Source organism: Octopus bimaculoides, chromosome 5 (genome assembly GCF_046866305.1).
Source record: "Octopus bimaculoides isolate indiv1 chromosome 5, ASM4686630v1, whole genome shotgun sequence".
NCBI lineage: Eukaryota > Metazoa > Mollusca > Cephalopoda > Octopoda > Octopodidae > Octopus > Octopus bimaculoides.
The window spans coordinates 99,175,764-99,194,013 of record NC_142932.1 but is presented as its reverse complement, the minus strand read 5'-3'; the positions used below and the strand labels follow the sequence as shown (position 1 = coordinate 99,194,013).

General features: G+C 36.0%; 1 protein-coding gene across 2 annotated transcripts in view; it reads left to right on the top strand.

The window, feature by feature from the left end:
- LOC106867861 (sortilin-related receptor) overlaps positions 1 to 18,250 on the top strand; it is a 131,455-nt gene that overhangs the window by 96,983 nt on the left and 16,222 nt on the right. For both annotated transcript variants that reach the window (XM_014912905.3, XM_014912904.3), the window contains 10 exons: positions 1,099 to 1,257; positions 2,540 to 2,674; positions 5,698 to 5,967; positions 7,044 to 7,187; positions 8,130 to 8,244; positions 10,487 to 10,665; positions 11,556 to 11,662; positions 13,829 to 13,954; positions 15,001 to 15,226; positions 17,454 to 17,552. In XM_014912905.3, the coding sequence (XP_014768391.2) occupies positions 1,099 to 1,257; positions 2,540 to 2,674; positions 5,698 to 5,967; positions 7,044 to 7,187; positions 8,130 to 8,244; positions 10,487 to 10,665; positions 11,556 to 11,662; positions 13,829 to 13,954; positions 15,001 to 15,226; positions 17,454 to 17,552 (1,560 nt within the window). The remainder of the gene's footprint in view (positions 1 to 1,098; positions 1,258 to 2,539; positions 2,675 to 5,697; positions 5,968 to 7,043; positions 7,188 to 8,129; positions 8,245 to 10,486; positions 10,666 to 11,555; positions 11,663 to 13,828; positions 13,955 to 15,000; positions 15,227 to 17,453; positions 17,553 to 18,250) is intronic.

Here is an 18,250-nt window from a genome sequence, read left to right as displayed (position 1 = left end):
TGGATCTTCTGGAAGGCACTTCCATCCAGTCAAAGGATTTTCTGAACAATATCAGACAATACAACCTTGCATTTCAAATGATATCATTTGGTGCATCTAAGAAGATACTTGAACATTTAAGATCAAGGGCAAGTCTATCACCTCATTGGTTCCCTGTTACCCACAAATGAACAAGCACAGTTCCTCTAAATTATCTTTATGAGTGATGTAGGGCAACAAACACGAAGAAGGGGTCAAAACTTCAGACGATTGGTCGTGTTAGATGCAGCGCCGACTGCCGCAAAGGAGAGTATATTCACTGACAGCTTTTCGGTGTGTTCAAAAATCACATAACCCCCACCCCCAATTTTCCATGACAGGTTAGGACCTGCATACTCCAAATGGATGCATTGCATGTTGCTTAGTTGAATTAGCTCATCAATTACTTCACAAATGTTTTGTCGTCAATGCTGCACTTTCTCATATCACCTGTTTTAACATAACTGTGATATATATACAAGCTATGCTATTTTAATCCCAAGCAACGCCAGATATCTCTGCTAGTTACAAATAAATATGTATAAATTTAGGAGTATAGTGTAATGTCAGGAGCCACGCAAAAATGTGTGTGCGTATATATATATATATATTTAAATCCAAACCATATTTATTTTATTTCCAAAGGACAGTGGGTTGACTGAATCAGCATAGTGGCAAGCAAAATACTTTACAATTTATTGTTACATCTACGCAGCCTGCCGTGCTAACAATTCTGCCAGCTTACTGCCAATGTTTGTTTGTGTATCAAATGTATATCTGTGTTTATTTGTATATGTGCTTTAAATGTATGAAAGTAAACATGCTTTATCATGATTGGTTGTGCTTTGATGAAATCCTTGATAAAAACCATCAGTGAGGAAGTAAAGGAAAGCTAATTAATAACATTAGTTATGTGTGTATGTGGAGTGATGGAAGAGGGACAGTACTTTTTAATATCAGTTAATACATTTCATTCAAGTTTTAGTTAACAAAAAATTTTTTGTAGTATGTTTCACTTATTTATTCACAGCAAGAATTTTAGTTATGTATGTGGGTTTTTTTTTTTTTCATTCCATATAGTTTACAAAACTACAGCACCTGTTCCAACTACAACTAAGTCAAGTTCCTTGCCCAGATGTAATGGTGTAGAATTCCAGTGTGACAATGGCTTTTGTATTTTTGCCAGTGAACGTTGTGATGGCATCAATGACTGTGATGATAACTCAGATGAAGAAAACTGTAAGTAACAAATTGTATATTACAAAGTATAATTATTATAGTTCTAAGAATGTTAAAAAGAAAATAAAGATACTCAAGATTTTCCAAGTTAATTCAGGTGAGATACAAGAAAAATGTGAGTTCCAAATACTGAAGTAAAAAAAATAAATTTAAAATATGGCAGCTTTAGACCAGTAATTCCATAACCATTTTAGGACACTGGTCCTCTTGTCTTCTTAAAGACAATATTTGCTATTAATTTCTTGTTCAGAATTGTACATATAGAAGATTATAATACTTCAAAATTCAAAACAGCAACAAATAGTTTCACAATTTATTCAAAATTAATTTTGCAAGGTGATGGTCAGTATAAATAGACTAGATATAGTTTCACTGCTACTCACTAAGCTCTGAATTTCTGAAATACTCTGATGAATTTTTACCATATATTTTCCTTTATATTTCTATCATGAGTCTTGTGAGTGAATTTGACAGGTGGAAACTGAAAGAAGTTTGTCACATATATACATTTATAATATACCTGTATATATATATGTGTGTGTATGTTTGCATCTCCTTGTCTTGACATCACATGATTTTTTTTTAAATGAAAGTCATTCATTTCCAATGTTTTAAGAAAACATGTCTAACCATAGGGAAATTATTACCTTGCTTGGAAACAGGTAAGGTTGACAACTGGAAGGGCATCTGGCCATAGAAAATCTGCGTCTGTGTTGAAACAATGATCTGGATTTCTTTTTGTCGTTCATGTATATTCCTCATAGTCTTCAGCATTTCATTGAGTTGTCTTGATGTTATTTGTCAAAGGTAAACCATCAGGACCAAGAAATGAAATTTGTGGCTTTAGGCCAATGTTAAAAATCATTGTTGAATTTGCTAATGGGCATGATTGGTGGAGCATCAGACAAAATATCTTGCAGTATTTAGCTATAATTCTGAGTTCAAACTTTGATGAGATCAGCTTTGTTTTTCATCATCATCATCATTGCTTATCATCCACCTTCCATGCTGGCATGGGTGGGACAGTTTGACAGGAGCCGGTGAGGCAGAAGCCTGCACCAGACTTCTGCAACTGTTTTGGCAGGATTTTTACAGCTGAATGCCCTTAAAATCTATATAACACCAGTCAACTACTGGGGAATGATTTAATCAATTCTACTCTCTCGCTTAAATGTGTGGCCTTTTGCCATTATTGAAAATCAGTATTATAGTTTTCACTTATCTTTGTTTATATATTTTTTGGTATTATTGCTACTATAACTGTTATTTTTACCTTTTCAAGGTTTTCTTTCTCCTCCACCACCAAGCTGTAAAGCAGATGAATTTCAGTGCACTACTGACAGGAAGTGCATCCTAACAAGGATGCAGTGTGATGGCCATGTAGACTGCTCTGATCGAAGTGATGAAGAATATTGTTGTAAGTAAAGAGAGCCCTTATTATACCAAACTAGTACGAGAGTGGGTTGTCCATTTTCACTGATTGTGATGATATGGATTGATATTGTATATGTGTATAAGGAAAAGAGATACATTATAAACAATAACAAAATTGCAGGGGAAAAGTTAATGGGATGATGATTTTGATTATACGGAAGGTAAAAATTAACAAGTAAATTTTTAATTTCATTTACCTTTGGTATATGATAGATGTGAAATATTATTCACCTTTTCTGTTCATTTATCCCTATTCTCTCTGTCACCTTGTACTTTGACCACACATCTGTCTCTCCTTCTGGGTGGGGAAGCCATGTATTCACCTCTTTGGCAAGACACCTGCTCTTGTCCCTCTATCACATTTTAATTTTCTTCAGTGCTTTACACCACTCAATCAAAGGGTCTATCTTCCCTTGTAAGTACTTGATCATCTCACTAGTGCTAGTGCTACAAAAAAAATATTCCCAGTACACTCTGTGAAGTGGTTGGTGTTAGGAATGGCATCCAGCTGTAGAAACCCTGCCAAAGCAAACCTTGGAGCTCAGCTGTCCAGTATAGAAAAAGGAGCGTTAAATGATGAAACAGTTCTCTTACAGCCTATTTTACAGTATATAAATCACTGTTTGCACACAGTATATTTATTATTCAAGCATTTTATGACATTGTATCTTTAAATTGGGTGGAAAATGAAAAAAATAAGAACATGAAAATGTATAAATGTCTTAACTGTTATAGCAAAAAAATTTATTAGTATCCAAAAGTTTGAGGAGCACATAAGTGGAACAGGCAATTCTTGAAGGCTAGCTGTAACCATATTAGGTGTAGCCTATGGCTGTGATCTCACTTTTTTTACCAGGTCTTCTCAATCACAGCATATCTCCAGAGGTCTCGGTCTTTCATTATTGCCTCTCGGAGGCCCAACGTTTGAAGGTCATGCTTCACCACCTCATCCCATGTTTTCCTGGGTCTCCCTCTTCCACAAGTTCCTTCCACTGTTAGGGAATGACACTTCTTCACACAGCTCTCCTCATCCATACATAATACATCACCATACCAGTGCAGTCATCTCTCTTGCACACCACATCTGATGCTTCTTAGGTTCAACTTTTCTCTCGGTGCTTACACTCTGTTGTGCATGCACACTGACATTACACATCCAGCAGAGCATACTAGTATCATTTCTTTCAAGCCTACGCATGTCTTCAGCAGTCACAGCCCATGTTTCACTGCTGTGTAGCATGGCAGTTCGCACACATGCATCGTATAATCTATCTTTCACTCTCAGCAAGAGGTCCTTTGTCACCAGTAGGGGTAGAAGCTTTCTGAACTTTGCCCAGGCTATTCTTATTCTAGTGGTAACGCTCTCTGAGCATCCACCCCCACTACAGACTTGGTCACCTAGGGAGAGGAAGCTATCAACTACTTCTAGTTTCTCCCCCTGGCATGTGATGGAATCAGTTTTCTGAGCATCTGCAGTGTTTATTGCCCCTGTGCATCTGCCGCACACAAAAGCTATCTTCCCAGTTAACTTTCCCTTGATGTTGCTGCATCTCTTATGCGTCTATATCTTACACTGGGTACAACTTATGGAGTTTCAACCTACACCTTTTCTACAGATCGAGCAGGGCTATCTACCTGAATGGATTTGTGATGTGTTCGCCTTCCTACTTACCAGGACTTTGGTTTTTGCAACATTGACTCTAAGGCCCTTAGATTCTAAACCTTGCTTCCACACTTGAGATTTCTTCTCTTGTTCTGGTAGTGATTCTGCTATGAGAGCAAGGTCATCAGCATAGAGGAGCTCCCAGGGGCAACCTGTCTTGAATTCCTCTGTTATTTCCTGAAGGACTATGATGAATAAGAGGGGGCTGAGAGCTGATCCTTGTTGAACCCCTACTTCTACCCGGAATTTTTTGCTATACTCATTACCGACTCTTACCTTACTAACAGCATCCCTGTACAAGGCCTGTACAGCTCTTATTAACCACTCGTCAATCCCCAGTTTCCGCATTGCCCACCAGATAAGGGATCGGAAGACCCTATCAAAGGCTTTCTCCAAGTCAACAAAAGCCAAGTATAGGGGTTTATCTTTCGCTAGGTATTTCTCCTGAAGTTGCCATACCAGGAATATAGCATCAGTGGTGCTTCTACCTGGCACAAAACTCTCCCTAATTAGTTGGGCTATGACCTTCTCCATGACCGTTATCACCTGATCCAGCAGTGATGTATTTTACCTTCTCCAGACAAGGTAAAGCAAAGACAACACAAGTGGAACAAGCCAAAATGCTACCATCTTGCCTGTCTTTGCTATCTGTTTTAACTCATGTATTGTTAATTTATACAAGCTGCTTATCCTATACAAGACTGGATTTTTTGTTTTTTTTGTTTTTGATGGGTGGGTGGGAAAGGATATAGACAGCCAAACAATTTCTCTCTTTGTTCCTTTCCTTATTTCATAATTCATGTATATTTCCTTATTCTGAAACCCCTCCCCACCCTATTACACTATCCTTTCCTTTTGTAACCATTCCTGTAAGCTATTAGGGAAGTATAGCAAATACATAGGTGTGTGTGCAGTTCTAATATATTATATTTAGAAATAGATTCCATTGTTTAATAAAATAAATAATTCTGTCATCCATGGTTGAAAAACAATAGCCAAATCAGTCTTTTATTTTTATTAAAGCCTTGGGATAGGTCAGTGAGTCAATTATATAGATTTGTGACTTCATGAGTTGAAGTTTGACGTCTATGAAAATTAATTGCACCAATCCTTAAGCACTAAAATAAAATAGGAAGTATCTATTAATATTTTGAGATAATTGGTGTGGATGAGAGGAAAACAAGTATAAAAATCACAATGGGAAAATATATTTGGAAAATAATGTCTATTTTTTATCTGATTTAAAAAATTTTAACATTTTAAAATTTTCTTTAACAATTGGTTAAAGTTTCAATGTCACTTTCTGTTTTTTGTTCTTTTTATTTATTTATTTTTTTAACTAGCATCAGGCAATGAACACAAATGTGAAGGATTTTCATTCCGCTGCACAAATGGTATGTGTATTCACATGTCATGGACTTGTGATGGTGAGAATGACTGCAATGATAATTCTGATGAAGAAAATTGTCCAACGATTGAAAAATGTGGAGAAGGCATGTTTCACTGCTTACAATCCCCTGGTTGCATTCCACAAAGCTCTATTTGCAATGGTATCAATGAATGCATTGATCATTCAGATGAAAGGGATTGTTACTACAACCACTCAACTAACGGTCAGTATTTTACATCATGGCTATTTTGAGGGAGACAACTGATTTGTCTGAACTTCTAGAAATTGTCATATTAATAGAGAACAGCTAGAACTTGATATGGTCTTGTCTGTCCTTCTAGATTAAATGCAAGAGAAAAAGTTTCAAGATGATTAGCTTCACAGGTATCAAGGAAAATATATCCTAATATGAAGCAACATTACAATTAATCATTATTTGTTTGGAATATTGAGAATGAAATTGGCAGAGTTGGGGAAGATAATGAAATGATAAAGAATAGGAACATTCTTTATTATTTAAGAGTTAGCCATTTGTGACCTGTCTAAATATGTTAAATTGAGAACATTTCTGGAAAGTAGGATCCATGTTTAGTTACAGTAAAAGAAACTTAAAATTCACAACATTCAACAATATTTTGTTGTAACTGACAGCTCCTTTTTTTTTTTCTAAATCCCCCCCCCCCCCCCCAGGCCACTTGGATCTTATTCAAACTTCCTGCTTTAAAGTAATCTAAATTAAAACCTTCTATCAAGATTTCTTATTAATCTATGTTCCAAACACAAAATTAGTACTGACAAAATTATTTTACTAAATTTTTCATTATTTTCAAAATTAATTGAAACAAAGTTAATGTATTTCAGTAGAAATATGGTAACAAAAGAGGGTAGAAGATTAGTTTTAGAGAGAGACTTGAACTATTTTTTTTATGCCAACATAAGCCAGAGTTGGAATGGATTATATTTAAGGACACCTTCACTGATGTTAGTAATATAACAACAGTTGCCTGTATAATTATTATTTGAACAATTTTATCTAGATTGTTCATGTAGATAAAATACTATAAGGACAAATACAGAGTTGATTCCTTTTATTTTCTCTCATGATTTCTGTATATCAAAGCCACTTTGTTGTTAAGTGAAAATTTGTTTAAAAAGTAGAAAAAATAAATCAAATGTATTTCATTTTACTAAGATAAAAATGTATTATTAAATATGTTGAAGAAAAATCAGTCTATTGAATAGCTTTGTCCTCCTTAGCTATGATCTCCAAACTACTACATTCCTTGTTTTGATTTTCAGGATTTAACAAGCCTCCAAAGAAATGTGCTGACTATGAGTTCTTATGTGAACCTGATAGTGACAGGTGTTTACCTTACTGGAAAGCATGTGACAGTCATATTGATTGTCTTAATGGCCGGGATGAAGAATTTGGAATGTGTAAAGGTTAGTGCCATTGTATATGATGAATGCATAAACTTCAATGGTTATTATATGGTAGTTGTGTAAATGAAGCTAGTGTTAATATGGATCTTTTATCTTTTACTTGTTTCAGTCATTAGACTGTAACCATGCTGAGGCACTGCCATGGAGAATTTCTTTGAAGTCAAATGAATTGATCCCAATACTTATTTTGTTTTTAAAGCCTGATATTTATTCTATCAGCATTGTGTATCTAGGGCGACTACATTATCCAATGTGCCCCCCCCCCCAAAAAAAAACTTTAAAAAATAAGTAGGATATGATTTTAAGAAAATTTGGCTGCTATTTCTAGCAGGTTGAATAATCATAGAAAGTCTCTGTTGTTAAATCTCTCAAGATGGGTTTTCAGTTGTTGAAAACTTATGTAGAGAAAGAAATCTGTGCACAACCTCAACATTTTAAAAACTTTTATCTAGGTTAATTTCGTAGACAATTCTACAGTTAATTATTCTTATCTGAAGTCCTTGTTCTCTGCCATCTTTTCTGTGCAACCATTGCTTACAGTGAATGTACAGTATTCAGTTTTCATCTGCATAGTGGCTTCAAATTTTGGCACAAGGCTAGCAATTTTAGGTTTGGGAGATAGTTGATTACATTGACCCCAGTACTCATTTTATCAACTTGGAAAGAATGAAAGCAAAGTCAGTTTCAGTGGAATTTTAACTCAGAACATGAAGAGCTGAAAGAAATACCACTAAACATTTTATCGAATGTGCTAAAGATTCTGCCTGCTCACTGCCTTTCACTTACAATTTGATTTATGTTCCTTGTCAAATGGCACAAGGATTTTGTGTTTTTCAGTTTCTAATTAGACTTTAGGACCTATTAGAGCAAAAAGATTATCTTCATTTGCTTTTTATGTGAAATTCTTGTTTAATATGAAAAAAATTTTTTTTTTTTTTCAAGAGGAACTGCGTGTGCCTAATCTGTGGTATACCAAAGTGACCAGCAACAGTGTTTTACTTTCATGGGAAGCAACCAAACATTTCTCCAGCAATATATCCTATATGCCAAGTATTGTGTAAGTTGAAATTTAACCTCTTAACGTACACATTTTTTTTTTCCAATTTCCATGCAAAAAATTTTTTATTTTTTTATTTTGAATTTATATATAAGGAACAATAAGTACACAAATTATTTTGGATTAGTTATGATTTATTATAAAATTAGTGATAGAAAGGATAGTTACTGATAGTTAATGATAGAAAACAGGAATAACATCATGAACAAAGTATTTCGGGTTAGAAATAAGTGACAGATATCTCAGAGTACAGTAAACATATATTTTTGTTCAAATATATATTTACTAGACATTGCTGAACAAAAATATATGGGATATGTTAAGAGGGTAATGGAATTATCATGAACTTCCATCTTCCCCATTCTTTTTCTCTTTTGTGCATTTATGTGTATATATCATTTGTTCATTTGTTTTTATACTTATCTTTTTCCTCATGCTCGTATGAGTTAGGTGAATACATATCATTGAAGAACTGTTTTACATTCAAATGCCCTTACCTGTTTTTCAAATAAAGGATTTTTTTGTTCCAGTCTCTTTGAAAGTGTAGAATGAGGGGTTGATTTGTTGACTTTTCATGAGAAGCACAGAATATAAACTCACAAAGACACATGCACATACACCTATACTCCCCTCACATACATACATACAACAGTCTTCTGTACAGTTCTTGTCTCCCAAATTCACACTCACAAGGTATTGGTTGGTTCAATGCTTTAATAGGATATACTTGCACAGAGCCACACTTTCACTTTCTCTCCTTCAAATTGGGTGTCAGCTGCCAAGTTATCCACAGTGCATACACTTCCCAATGTCCAGATTCTTCCCCCATCTTCTGTAGTATATTGTGACCACAGTCAGTTGTGCAGCAAACTCATACTGTGACTCGTTTGTCCACATGAATAAATATGTCTACTCACTGGAAATTCATGTCAGTGGTCACAGATGATCATTTCCCACTACATGGTTTGTCTTCTTGCTGGTTTCATCTTGTTTAAACTTCATCAATCTGTGCATGTCAGTGGCATAAATTCCATACACAACCTTTAGTCTTCTGTGGATGTTGGACAGCCTGCATGCCATTTTTGACAAAAACTGAATAAGTGAATGTTGCTTCTGCTTGGAACCCATTATTTGCCTGCAATTAAGAAGAACAGGAAGAAGAGTCATGAAAGAAAATGAATTACTTTGCTGACATATGCAATTTGAACAAATTTTGTGGTTAAAAATTCAAGTTATACCTGCTTTTGATTTATTTCTGGTACAACCCTCATATTTAAGTGTACATTGAGTGCTGTTGCTGATGCCACATAAAAAAGCACCAGTGTTGGTGCCATGTAATAAGCACCAGTGCTGGTGCCACTTAAACAGTACCCAGTACACTCTGTGAAGTGGTTAGCATTAGGAAGGGCATCCAGCTGTAGAAACCATGCCAAAACAGATAATGGAGCTTACTACAGCTACCAGCCTTGCCAGTTCCTGTCAAACTGTCCAACCCATGTCAGAATGGAAAACAAATGTTAAATGATGATGATGAGTATCATGTATTCAGTATGAGCAATGGACGCACAGATAAAATAGTCAGTCCTAATACATTACAAGGACTGCAGATAGGCATAATTAACAGTAGAAATGCCTCCGAATTGAAGCCTATAAAAGATTAAAAAACAAGTGTGCTACAGAATAATATTTGATAATATCTGCTCTACCTTTATCAGCACAAATCATGTACCCACACACCTACCAGTCCATGCATATACACACACACACACACACATCTAGCAAGTATGAATTGGTTGTATATACCATGATTTCACTAATTGTTTTAGGTGTCTCTGTAGTCACAAGCAGACATAGGCACCTACTCACTACTTCCATTCATGACCCAGCAAGACATCCAGGATGTGACAACCAGAAGGGAAAGAGAGCCACACTAGTTAGTACTCAGCTGGCACTCATTTCAGCTAAGTAGACTAGAGTAATACAAAATGCAGTGTCTTGCTCAAGGACACAATATGCTGCCCCTACAAGAATCAAATCCACGGTCTTCTTATATTAAACCCAACACCCTAACCACTTGCTTATGTGCCTTCAACTCTAAATGTATAAGGTGAATGCATGGCTGGGAATTTGTGTGTGTTTGCGCATATGTGCGTGTTTCTTTGCTGTTGATTGGAAAAGAGTAAATATGAACATAATGTTATATGTGTTGTATAACTACATCTATGATTGTATCTTTCTGCAGAGAAGTGCCATCATATACATGGCTGAACCGCAGCATCACCAGGAAAACCACCTACAACTTTACCAACCTAAAACCAGCAACTATCTACTATTTGTTTGTATCTGTGAAGGTCTCCAATGCCACCGGTAGCCGTATCTACAGCCCTGTGCATTTTGTTTCAGTGAAGACAAATGATGGCAGTAAGCATTCTTCAATGTTGTTGTTGTAGTCATTGTTTAGCTTCAAATTAGACCTGATTGAGGAGAACTATGATGAAAGGCTTTCCAGCTATGTCCATCTCATCTTTTATTCATACATAGTATATCCAATACTTCATTATCTAAAGTATCCCTTTGTCTTTTTTAATATGGTCAGATGTGATTTGAGGGAGACCCAACCACCATTTCCAGCAAGTTGAGCAGCCTCATAGAGGCTCTCTCTTTGGTTGATATTATTGTTGCTGCTGCTCTTGTTGTTGTTATTGTTTTATTATGTCAAGAACTACATTCAGTGTCCTTTTTTAAGCCTGGAAGCTATGATTTGTTGATATCAATTGAACTTGATACTAGTATATGATTAACTTTTTCTCCTGTGCACATTTTGGGGCATCATTAGTCAAATATGATTAACTTGATCCCAATATTTTATTTCTGAAGAGAAAAAAAATTTGATTTTAATTAAGAAATATGAAACTCCTTAAGCTATACCATAGAGCCTCTTGGATATTTCTTTATCACTTAATTAAGCTACCTTGTACTTAGAGAGCTAATATTTAATAAGACTGTTGTGTTGGCCAAGGGCTAACATTAAAATTACCTCTATGATATATGCACAGACTGCAGAAAGTATATTCTGGACATAGGGCACAAGACCTATGACATACGAAAAGTGGAAATTGAGGTTTTTTTCTTGTGGACATAAGCAGCATAACTGAATTTATATGATAAGAAGTGAATTGATTTCAATTGGGAATTGAAACTAAGCTATAGAATCAGCTTCATATATTTTAACCTGTACTCCATGGTTGAAAATTAATTAATAATATAAGATTCTATCTTAGAATGTCTAATATTTTTCCTTTGTTTTGCAGTTCCTAGCAAACCTGTGCACTGTTCTGTCCACCAAGACGGAAATGGAGGTCTCATTGCCAGTTGGAAGAAACCAAATTATCCAAGAGGAAAGCTTATTTACTATCTAGTGAGTATGAAATTGCTTTGTAATTGAGGTGCAATTTTCCTCTCTAATAGTACTGATAACATTAGCATGAGTGTATAGTTAAAAACATTTCACTGATTAATTTCTACTTTATCATTGTATCTGAAGAAAAGAAACATTGTCTCTACTTTAAGAGGGAGGAGAGAGATGGGTAAAATTGGTGCGATTACTTTGAATAATTGAAGTTTAATGTAAAGTCTGAAACACATGAATAGAAATATAGAATCAAAGATTTTGTAATTCTTAGAATGAATGATTGCAACTATAAGTTACTGTCAGTGTTTTACTGAGAAGAGTGTACAGTTGATGTGAGGCAGATAGATAACCATTGTTGGTCTTCTTGAGTAGAGACAAAATGCAGCCAGTCAGTTCTTAGAATGAGCAAAAAAAAATTATAAATAAGTTGGAGAATTATAATTTTCAGTAGGAAGGTTTATCAATCAAGCCTTTGACTGCCTTTAAATTAATACTATGATGTTTGATGGTAGATCTGCAAACAGCTCTCTATAGTCTAAGCATAATTGAGCATTTCAAAGCAAACAGTCACTCAGTAATGCAACATTTCTTGGCTATTTATTGAAACAAAAAGCTTTAATATGGTTTGCAAAATAAAATTGTAATAGAACGAATGAGGTGTATTGTGAAAGAATATCATTGATGAAAAGTACAAAGAGAGATGATATGTCACTCTGGGGCATTTCAATGATGATCTGAATTAGAATAATTACTAGAATAACAGTGCAACATGGCTTATGAAGAAACAAATGAATATTTGGCTAAGTGCAGGCATGGCTAGGCACAGGTATGGCTAGGCACAGGCATGGTTGTGTGGTAAAAAGCTTGCTTCTAACCACATGGTTCCAAGTTCAGTCTCACTATGTGGCACCTTGAGCAAGTGTCTTCTACTATAGCCTCAGGCTGACCAAAGCCTTGTGGGTGGATTTGGTAAACAGAAACTGAAAGAAGCCGATCAAATATATGTATATATATATATATTTTTTTTTATTTGTGTGCCCTTTTCAAGCCTAGCCAGGCTCATGGACCTGGTTTCCCGGTTTCTATGGTGTATGTGTTCCTCCCCACCAGCTGGATGGGACGCCAGTCCATCGCAGCGTTATTCAAGAAACAGGAAGATAGAGTGAGAGAAAGTTGGGGCAAAAGAGTACACAAGAAACTAACTTTTGTATGTGGAAGGTGCACAGGCATAATAAATACTGAACATGTGCAGAAAATAGACTCCATCAACTGCTAGGGGGACAAGCTAGAGGTAGTAGATAGCTTCCGGTATCTAGGCAACCAGGTTAGTAGTAGAGGTGGATGTTTGGAGAGCATAGCTGTGAAAATAAGATTAGGTTGGGCAAAGTTCAGAGAGCTACTACCTTTGCTGGCAACAAAGGACCTCTCTCTCAAGTGAAAGGCAGATTGTTTGATGCCTGCAGCTATGCTACATGGCAGTGAAACATGGGCTATAACAGCCAAGGACATGAGTAGGCTTGAGAGAAATGAAGGCAGTATGCTTTGCTGGATGTGCAACGACAGTGTGCATGTTCAACAGTGTAAGCATCTTGAGAGAAAAGTTGGGCATACAAGGCATCAAATGTGGTGTACAAGAGAGACAACTACGCTGGTATGGTCATGTGATGCATATGGACAAGGATAGCTGTGTAAAGAAGTGCCAATCTCTAACTGTGGAGGGAACCTGTGGTAGAGGTAGACCCAGGAAGACATGGGTCAAGGTGGTGAAGCATGATCTTTGAACGTTGAACTTCACAAAGGCAATGAATAGTAACCGAGACCTTTGGTGATATGTTGTGCTTAAGAGGACCCATCAAGCCAAGTGCACCTATACTGGTGGCACATAAAGAGCACCTTTTGAATGTTGGGCCTGACAGAGGCAAAGTGGCTGAGTTCCTTTCGAGCATTGGGCCTCACGGAGGCAATGACCAAGACCTTTGGCATTATGTCATGCTTGAGAAGAAGACTCACTTGTTGGTTCATATCTGCACATTTAAAATCCAGTGTTCATCATCCATTTGCATAAAACATCTATGTTGAAGTTCTTGACTCTTTGCACACATTAACAAACTCCTTCAAAATTGCAGCATCAGTTTTTCATTATTCCTCCAATCTTGCCATTTTCTTTTGCAGGTTACCATTGAAGACACAAGCATTGGGAACCAATACAGTATTGGTGTCAAAGACACTAGTCAATCAAACTATTCAGTAACCCTGACTTCTCAGCCCTTAATAAAGAATCACACTTTTATCATAAAGGTAAGCCTGCTTTTTTAATTCGTCCTTCATAACTAATGGCTGTGAGCTTGTCCATCTCTTCTGTCTCTTTTTTCCTTCTTTATGATTTCACTACATTAAATATTGTTTAAACATTGCAAAGTGTAAGAACTTTGAATTTTTAAAGAAAATATAATATATGTAACATAGAAGTGAAAAGACTGTTTGAATAAGATATTGAATAGATAACTAAAAACCTGTGCTCAAATCCATTATGTATGTATCATTATCATCATCGTTTAACGTCCGCTTTCCATGTTGTAACTATAACTTTGCTTATCTTTGTCTGCCTGTCTGCCCCCTCTCTCTCCCCCTCTCCCTACTGTGGACTATTTCTTCCATCAATTTAGATGGGAATATCAAAATTTACAAAAAGCACCCTACACACTTGCACTTAAGAGGATGGGGCTCTCCAGACTTCAGTCAAACCGTCTAACCCATGCCAGCATGGAAAACGGATGTTAAACAATGATGATGATTATTTCATTTAATTTTCATTTTACCCTATCTCTTACTAATTTCTACTTCTTTCTTGCGTTTGACTTCATTCTTCATTTTTATGAACTCATCATCTTCTTCCTTCAAGTTGAGACTCAGTAAAAAGAAAAAAAGCAACACTTAAGTATTATTTATATTTGACAACCTGACAGGTTCATAAGAGAAATTGTGTAGAAGCCCATCCAATAGTCAGTACCTGTAATTAAAAGGACAAACTCTAATTTACTTCCTCAATAGCTACCCCCTATCATTGCTTGTATAGTTAACTTGCCCAAAATGAACCTGAATCACTTATTCTAATTCTCACCATCTTATGGGACACATATCAATCACTTCACACTCTTCTTGTTTCCTTCAATCTCCATATTATCTTCAGTCTATTACTTTCTTACCTTTTTCTATCACATTTCTTTCCTCTCTCTCATAATTCTTCTCTCTTTCTTTCTCTCTCATCCCTTTCTATTCTTGTCTCTTTTCCTGTAAATTTCATTCTCTTTATATGCATGTACATTTTTGTATTTCTGTATTAGATTCTTGCTGCAACCAGTTCGGGTGATGGTGTAGCCTGTGAAAACAATGTAACTTATGACAGAGATGGAGTGATTAGTCCAGTTACAGGACTCACAAAGAAGTCTGAAAATTATCAAGTAACTCTTTCTTGGAATCGGGTACTTAAGGCAAAATCTTACAAAGTCATATACCTCGATATATGGAATGCTGAACACCGCATTGATGTTCAGAAGGAAACTGTAACTAGTAAGTGAAATAATAATTTTTTTTTTAAATACCTCTTATACTGCTAAAGCTCCCCAGCTTACCAGTTTTCAGTCACACCAACCATCCCATGCTGGCATGGGAAACAGCCATTAAATGATGATGATGATGAATATGACTACCACCACCACCACCACCACCTCTTATACTGCTAAGCTGAAGCAAAGTAACTAAGTGGTTTAAATTTTGAAGTATCAGTCTTTAGATTGAAATCTAAAAATAGGTGGGTTTTTTTGTATTGTTATTGGTTTAGTGCCAGACTAGCCTTGATTCAGCAGACATATGGTGAAAGGTGTTCAAACCTTGATCAATTTATTTTTTAAGGCTTAATAAATCTAGAACTAAGCTATCTTGGATAACGCATATCCCCTATTTTTAAGTCTGTTGAAGATATCTTTTTATCTTGCACTCATTTATCATTGCACTGTGACTAAAATGGGCATTGCATTGAAGAGTTTACTCAAACAATCAACCTCTGTACTTATGGGTTTTTTTTTTAAAGTCTGGTACATATTCTATCGGTCACCTTTCTCCAAACTGCTAAGTTATAGGGTCGTAAACAAGCCAACATTAGTTGTCAAGTGGTATGGGGTGAAAGTGGAGGCATGTGGCTTAGTGGTTAGGGTGTCAGCATCATGATCGTAAGATTGTGGTTTCGATTCCTGGACTGAGCGACGCGTTGTGTTCTTGAGCAAAACACTTCATTTCACGTTGCTCCAGTCCACTCAGCTGGCAAAAATGAGTAACACTGCGATGGATCTGCGTCCCATCCAGCTGGGGAACACATACGCCATTGAAACCGGGAAACCTGGCCCATGAGCCAGGCTAGGCTTTAAAAGGGCGCATTTATTATTTTATTTTATGGGGTGGCAAACACAAACATAGACATAAAGACACATACATACAGACACTTTGCATTACATTGCTTTATAATTGATTGCTATGTGGACTGATAGCCAAATCCGTATGAAGTACTTACTGTGATAGCCACATGATTCTCTGAATCCATATCTTATACTACTCATATGAACCGCTGAAATCTCCAAGTTTTTTTTCGTTCCCTCTCTGTTTTATTTCTCTTACTCCTTTCTGTTGAAGAGCTTAGGCTCAAAACATAAAAAAACTTATCTTTGCAAGCCTAGTACTTATTCTATCAGTCTATTTTGCCGAACTGCTAAGTTACAGGGATCTAAACACACAGGCTTATTTTCAGTTTCCGTCTACCAAATCCACTAACAAGGCTTTGATCGGCCCAAGGCTATAGTAGAAGACACTTGCCCAAGGTGCCACACACTGGGACTGAACCTGGAACCATGTAGTTCTTCCCACACAGCCACACTTGCACCTATACATATATTTTTTTTTTCATTATAATTTCAATTATAGATTTTTAAAAACTGAATACTAAATGTGAAGTGAACCTATTTTGTGAAAAAATGCTAAATTTTCTTTTTCATTCTACCACTTTGGATTTAACAATTTGTATTATATACCTCTTAATTCCTGTGTTGCTAACAGAGTAGTGTAAAAGACTGTGTTTGGTTCTGGTATCTGTTCATCTTTAGTTCATAAATAAGTGAAATATCATTGTTCATTATCGTTTTAATGTCCACTTTTCCATGCTTGCATGGGACGGATGGAATTTTTGTTTTTAGGTAAATTTTCAATGGCTAGATTCCCATTCTGTTGTCATTCCTTACCGGTTTCTAAGCAAGGTAATATTTTCCTATGACCAAAGATATTTCCATGCAATATTGAAAATAAAGGACATTCATTTACAATCATGTGCTGTCAAGACCAGGAGACGCAAACACAGCAGACACACACTCACACATAAAACGTGTCCTTCAGTTTCTGTTTACCAAATCCACTCACAAGGCTTTGGTTACCCCGAGAACTATGGTAGAAGACACTTCCTCAAAGTACCATGCAGTGGGACTGAACCTGAAACCATGGGTTTGGGATACAAGCTTCTTAACCACATATATTATTTTTCATAATTATTGTTATTTGAATTTAATGTTTTAAAACAATATTTTTCATTTTCTCTTTGTCAGTTGTTTTATTTATTATATGAAATCTAAAAAAGGTTGGGAACCCTTGTTCTAATCACCCCTTGAATGTTTTTGATTAAGCGCTTGGCTCTGCTGGATATAAATTTTATCTGTTTATTCTTATGTTTTCTAATGATCTTACCTGTTTGTTTCAGTTAATAACTTGGCTCCTGGCTGTAGTTATTTGATCCGGATCCAGGGTTACAATGATATATCAGCTGGTCCCCCTGTAGAGATATCTGTTCACACAAAAGGTACAGGATCTTTGTTACTTGAACTATTTTTTTGTTCTCTGATTTGCTTTATTTACATTTTTTTATAATCATTATTTGTATTATTGTTATTGTTATTGTTTAGCCCCAAGTTAGCCTCAGTCAACCAGACCATTGGTTAGAGGTATCCAAACAATGATCATCTTGTCCTTTTTTTTTTTTTTCTGTGTGTGTCCTTTTCTTAAAAACTAGTTAAAAGAGATTTGGCTACTATTTCTAGCAGATTGAGTGACCATGAAATGGCTCTGTTGTTGGCTAGGTTAATTTTAGTTTTATGCTTCAGTGCAAGTATTGTCTAACTCAAGTTCAAATTTTAGTTAAAAGTATTTCTTCATTTACAACACTTGTACTCTTAGGAGAGAGAAGAGTATCACAAGAACTCCATCTATACCTAAAGGACAGAGGAAGAGAGACATAGACAGAACTACCTAAGCTACTAGCGTAGCTAGAGTGTGTACTGCCCAGGGTGGCCCTTCCATTTGCCGCCACTGGACCCCACAAAAACACATATCGCCTATAGTAGACCCAAAAGTGCTGTCCATTTAAAAGTGCCACCTGGGACAGACCACCCCTACTGCTCCCAAGCTACACTAGTGACCTAAGCTATGACTGACTGGAAAGTTTATCATATTCTTGACATTAGAGATTCATATTGCAAATAAATAAATGCTAACTTTTAT